Genomic DNA, 4,849 nt, shown 5'->3' with positions numbered 1-4,849 from the left:
CAGTTCTGAAGGCAAAAGGGGGTCCAACCCGTTACTAGCATGGGGTACCTAATAAAGTGGCCGGTGAGTGTATAAGGAAAACAGAATACAGTACAATTTAGCCAGGGGAAGCTTAAATGCCGTTACAAAGACAAGGAGGACCATAAGTTGACAGTTCTAATTGCCTTCTTGTTGTTGGAGTTGGAAATCAGATTTATATAAAGTACAACTTCATGGAAACAATGTATAAAATTAGTTTTTTGGAGCTGAATTTACACTTCTGAATGTGAAACTTTGCCAAAAGGATTAATAAATGTATAATAAAAAACATCTTTTCTTTACTTTGAATTTTATAAAAAGAAAATACAACATTCTCCCATAATAAGGCAAAGTCTTTATAGATGTGGTCAATGATGAATCTGCTGAGGTTTTGCCAAAATCTTCTGGAGTATGAACAATACCAAAAAAGGTGTGAAACGGTTTCTGGGTGATTGTCACAGAAAGAACAGTTTGTATTGATGTCTCTTTTAAATTTCAGCATGTAATGATTGGCAGGTGTTGGAATAAAATGTATTCATATCATGTGTGCATGAACGTCATTATATTCACATAGTGTAGTATATTAATCATGTGTGTTAAATTCATTATATTTTGAGCTAAAGAGCAAAAGCATTACACATAGTCTGCTTGGTTTCAGTGTGATAGTTCATATGTTTACTGTGACCTTATAATAGGCTGTTTTGGTACAATGTGTCCAACCATATCTGCCAAGTGAGTTTAATTTTGAAAAGCAAGGGGGGTGAGGGACATGTCCTCTGTTTGGGTTAAGATCTTCGGGTAGTGGCCGTCTGAGACCTGTTATCTATCTTGCAGGCCAAGCTCTGCTAGGCACTAACCTTATGAAGACAAAACACAGCGCACAAACATGTCACGTGGTAGCAAATGAACTGCCCCTGTGCACAAAAGATCATGCAGAAAGGGAAAAGAGTTAGACAAACTTAGGGAGAGCTATGGATGCATAATTCTCTGTAACCTTGTCTCTGGAATATATTCTATTGTAAATAAACGTTCTTTTATCTGGTGCCGCCTGCTCTCGTCCACTTTACAGGCGAGCCGCAGTTCATCTCGAACGAGCCTACTCTTTCCGAATTAAGGTCCCATGAGGTCCACCGGAAGAGGCGTGATTTCGGCTCTTTTTGCATTCAAAAAGGGGATTCATCTTTGCACACTGAGCATCTTTGATGCCACCACCGCTTGTTGAGTCTGTTGCTATGGAACGTTAGAATGTCGAGTCTGGTCCAATCTCTGTTGGAGAACGATGTCACATGCTTTAAGTTGACCAACCAGAGGGACGGCAGCGTCACTACTTGTTTCAACCAAGCCTTCAGTCCAACATATTTTTACCCATTTTACCTGCAAGCTAAACATTAACGCTATACTGCCAATTAAATATATTTTGTCGAAAAGTCTTGACGAATATATTTTGGTTTCACATATGGTAAGATGAATTTGTCCGTATTTGTTAAGAATTGCACAGACGCTAGAAAGACCTTTGTCTGCTAAAAAGTCATGCTAATATCAGCTAAAGTAACTAATTTCTTGATAAACTACGTTGCCTTTCGATTACATATTTAATGACACATCCACCGCAATCATCTAGTTAGATAAATGTACTGCCGAATTATTATTGTTACATAGAATATTGTCAGTGCGTGGGTTATAGTTTGTAATTCTTAGCTTTGGATAATGTTCGAACAAAATGTGACAAGTCTACTCGTTTAACTCGAAGCCTACCAACGTTAGGTCCGATGTTGTCTAGCGAGATGTGCAAAAAGCAGTGAAATGTTCACCCTTTTTTGGCAATTTAATTAACAAAGTAAACTTTTCTGAAACGGTGTTTTCAAGAATCCTTATCCTCTCTGTGATAATATGTAGTTCAGATTCCACAAGTCAAGGTAAATAGCAGTGGTTTTTTATCCATTTTGATTTTCTATCATATTTTGTAGGAAAGGTATAGCACATCAGCAATAAGACAATTCAAAAGTGCTTTTCATAAAACATTAAAGAGCAGTTAAAAAAACAATCAAAACATTTGTTAACGAAAATATAAAAACTAAAATAGAATAAGGCAGATATGAAATGCAAGAATGAAAGTTAAAGTGCGATGTAAGAAATTAACAATTACTTTACAAAAAGAAGAGACAGCCTCAAAAGGAAAAGTCTTGATTTAAAACTACTGAAAGTTGCAGCGGATCTGCAGTTTTTGGGGGTGTTTCCTCCAAATATGTGGTGCATAAAAACTGAGCACTGCTTCTCCATGTTTAGTTCTGACTCAGGGGACAGAGCAGACCTGTCTCAGTCGACCTGAAAGGTCTGGGTGGTTCATAATGTAGCAGCAGATCATGTAATTGTGTATGGAATTACAGTTGAACTCTCCTACCTCCTCAGAACTCATAAGCTTAACACTAATTCTTACTGTAAATTCTGATGTTAACAGGTTTTTAAAAAACTTTTTTTCACAGAAGAAAGTCATGAGAACTCGGTCAAGTTCCCCTCCAATTCATGTGCATGTCAACGACACCACACCAGTCCATGTACATGTAAAGAGCCAGAAGATGAGTCCTGCCAAGACGCCTCAGGTTAGATATGTTATGTTTGGACTGTCTGTCAGAGTGATGTCTTTCATTTTTATTGTTTTCTCTTACTCTTTTTGTAAATATACAGCTTTTGAAGATGTGTATCTCCTTGATCTTTTTTTTCCTGATCAAAAGTTTTTCTTTCTATATTCACTGTGTTCCAACCCTTTTTGTATTTTATAAAAAGTATGGCTTCTATTTGTATGCCTCACAATACACCGTTCAGTACTTAAAAACTATACTTCCCAAGAGGGGGAGCTTCTACCACCACGGTGTAAACAGGTGTGTTGCATACTGCAACCATTAGAATGGGATTGCTAATTTTTACCTCCCTGTTTGTTACTGAATAATAATAATTAATCCTTAATTGATCTCCACTGGAGAAATTAAAAATGGGTAGCACTTTATAATAACCATCATTAATAGATGATAATCTTTAGTTAATTGTCATTTAATTGTTAGCTTACCGTAATTTTAATGTTAACAAATTCAATTATGATTAAGAAAATATTTGCAGTGCTGTAAATTAACGGTTAATTCTTAATAGAGTAATAGCTGTTTTTCATGTTTTCAAGGACAGAAAGTCCAGTTTAGAAATCCCTCTGTGTGCAGTGTGTTTCAAAATAAAATACATTGTGTTCAGTTGGTGTTTTTGTTTTTTGTTTTTTAACTCAAACATTTCAAAATAATACATTTAAAGCTGTAACAGCAGTACTGCAATACTGTGAAACCATGATATGTTTGCTGAAGGTTATCATTCCGTGAGAATCCTATGCTTGCCCATGATTACTCTGATGAAGGTCTGTTAGGCCGAAAACTCAAAATAAACTGTAACACTGCGTAGATCTAAGTTTTACAGTTCTAAAAAAATGTTATGACATATTATAAAACTCATAACACTCACTCCTGTTCATTGTACACATCTATTCTCATACAATGTAGTTTTCATGCAGCATAAAGACCTTACAGATGGCTATGACATGCTTCTGCACAACTTGTTTTAAAGGGGACCACCCATGTCGACAGAGGAAACCACCATGCTACAGCCAAGGTCAAAAGTCGGTGTCCATGGATACCACCAGGAAAGGGCTCCATACGAGACACTTTATACAAGTGGGAGGTAACACATAATCATTCACATACATCCCTTCCTCTTTAAGATTTGTTTTGTGTCAGCACTGTGAAAGAGCTCATCCAGTTAAAGATATAGTGTTATTGAAAGTGGTATTTGCACCAAGGGGCCGACACACCGCCTTGAAATCACGGCACCGCTCCCTGACCCAGAACCTGAACAATCTCAGTCTGCGTTGCGATTAGCTGACCTCACATCTGAAGAGGAAGAAGGGCTGCATGGACAAATCAGCCAATATGAGAGGAAGATTGACTGCTTACTGACTGAAGTCAGCTCTCTGAAGAATGAGGTCAGTTTCATTTCTGTTTCTATTTGATCTGAGCAGGTCTGAATCACACAAATCCATTCCTTATTAAGTCCCTAAATTAATTTGGTGTTACACTGGCCTCAAATTTGTCTTTTTTTTAAAATTGCACTTTTTTGTTTAGACTTTATTGATGCTTAATCTTTTTTTTGTTTGTATGTAGCACTCCACTGGTTTTTGTCACATGAAGTAAAACTCATCCTAAGAAAACAGCTGTAAAATGTAGTGAATGAAAGTAACCTTGAAGATGTCATCAGCATAACACATTTATAAGAAAAATGTGCTTTACAACCTTAGGACATGGAGTTTGAAAGACATTTACAAGGCTGAGAGAGTCTAAACGATACCCAGTTGCTAGATCTAGCTTGACCCTGATTCTAGGTACTAAAAGTCATGGTTTAATCTGCCTCTGTAGAATCCGTTCTAAACCTTTCAATGTGTACAAATGAAATCGTCTTATCGTCCCACGCTTTCTCTCTCTGTTTTATTACAGAGGCTGTTTCTTTTTTTATAAAATTATGTTTTCACTTCATCATCCTTCCATTTCAGCAACAGACCTCACATTCTGCTAAAGAAAGTTGTGAACCTGCATCTATCCGAATTACTTCAACCTGGCTTGACCTAGTTTCACCTCTTCAGCCTGGCTTGGTTGTTGTTAAATGCACAAAGCCTGGATGGATGCTTCATCAGTTATCCTGGATTTTTAAATTCTGCTTTTGTCAAATAGTCCCTTGGTGGCGCATCTGGTTGATTGTGTGCCCCAAAAACTTTCAGGGGCGTTTAGGATCATACCTGGGG

At 37.2% G+C, this 4,849-nt stretch overlaps 1 protein-coding gene across 2 annotated transcripts in view; it reads left to right on the top strand.

Moving 5' to 3' along the window:
- The first annotated feature begins 1,337 nt into the window (after nucleotides 1-1,337).
- The window catches only part of odf2a (outer dense fiber of sperm tails 2a), a 26,210-nt gene continuing 22,698 nt past the window's right edge, over nucleotides 1,338-4,849 (top strand). For both annotated transcript variants that reach the window (XM_034895514.1, XM_034895513.1), the window contains exons 1-4: nucleotides 1,338-1,477; nucleotides 2,502-2,618; nucleotides 3,622-3,735; nucleotides 3,854-4,036. In XM_034895514.1, the coding sequence (XP_034751405.1) occupies nucleotides 1,475-1,477; nucleotides 2,502-2,618; nucleotides 3,622-3,735; nucleotides 3,854-4,036 (417 nt within the window). In that variant the 5' untranslated portion in view covers nucleotides 1,338-1,474. The remainder of the gene's footprint in view (nucleotides 1,478-2,501; nucleotides 2,619-3,621; nucleotides 3,736-3,853; nucleotides 4,037-4,849) is intronic.

The sequence above is a fragment of the Etheostoma cragini genome, chromosome 16 (assembly GCF_013103735.1).
Source record: "Etheostoma cragini isolate CJK2018 chromosome 16, CSU_Ecrag_1.0, whole genome shotgun sequence".
NCBI classification, from domain to species: domain Eukaryota; kingdom Metazoa; phylum Chordata; class Actinopteri; order Perciformes; family Percidae; genus Etheostoma; species Etheostoma cragini.
Note: the sequence above shows the minus strand (reverse complement) of the source record. Positions and strands in the feature narration are given on the sequence as shown.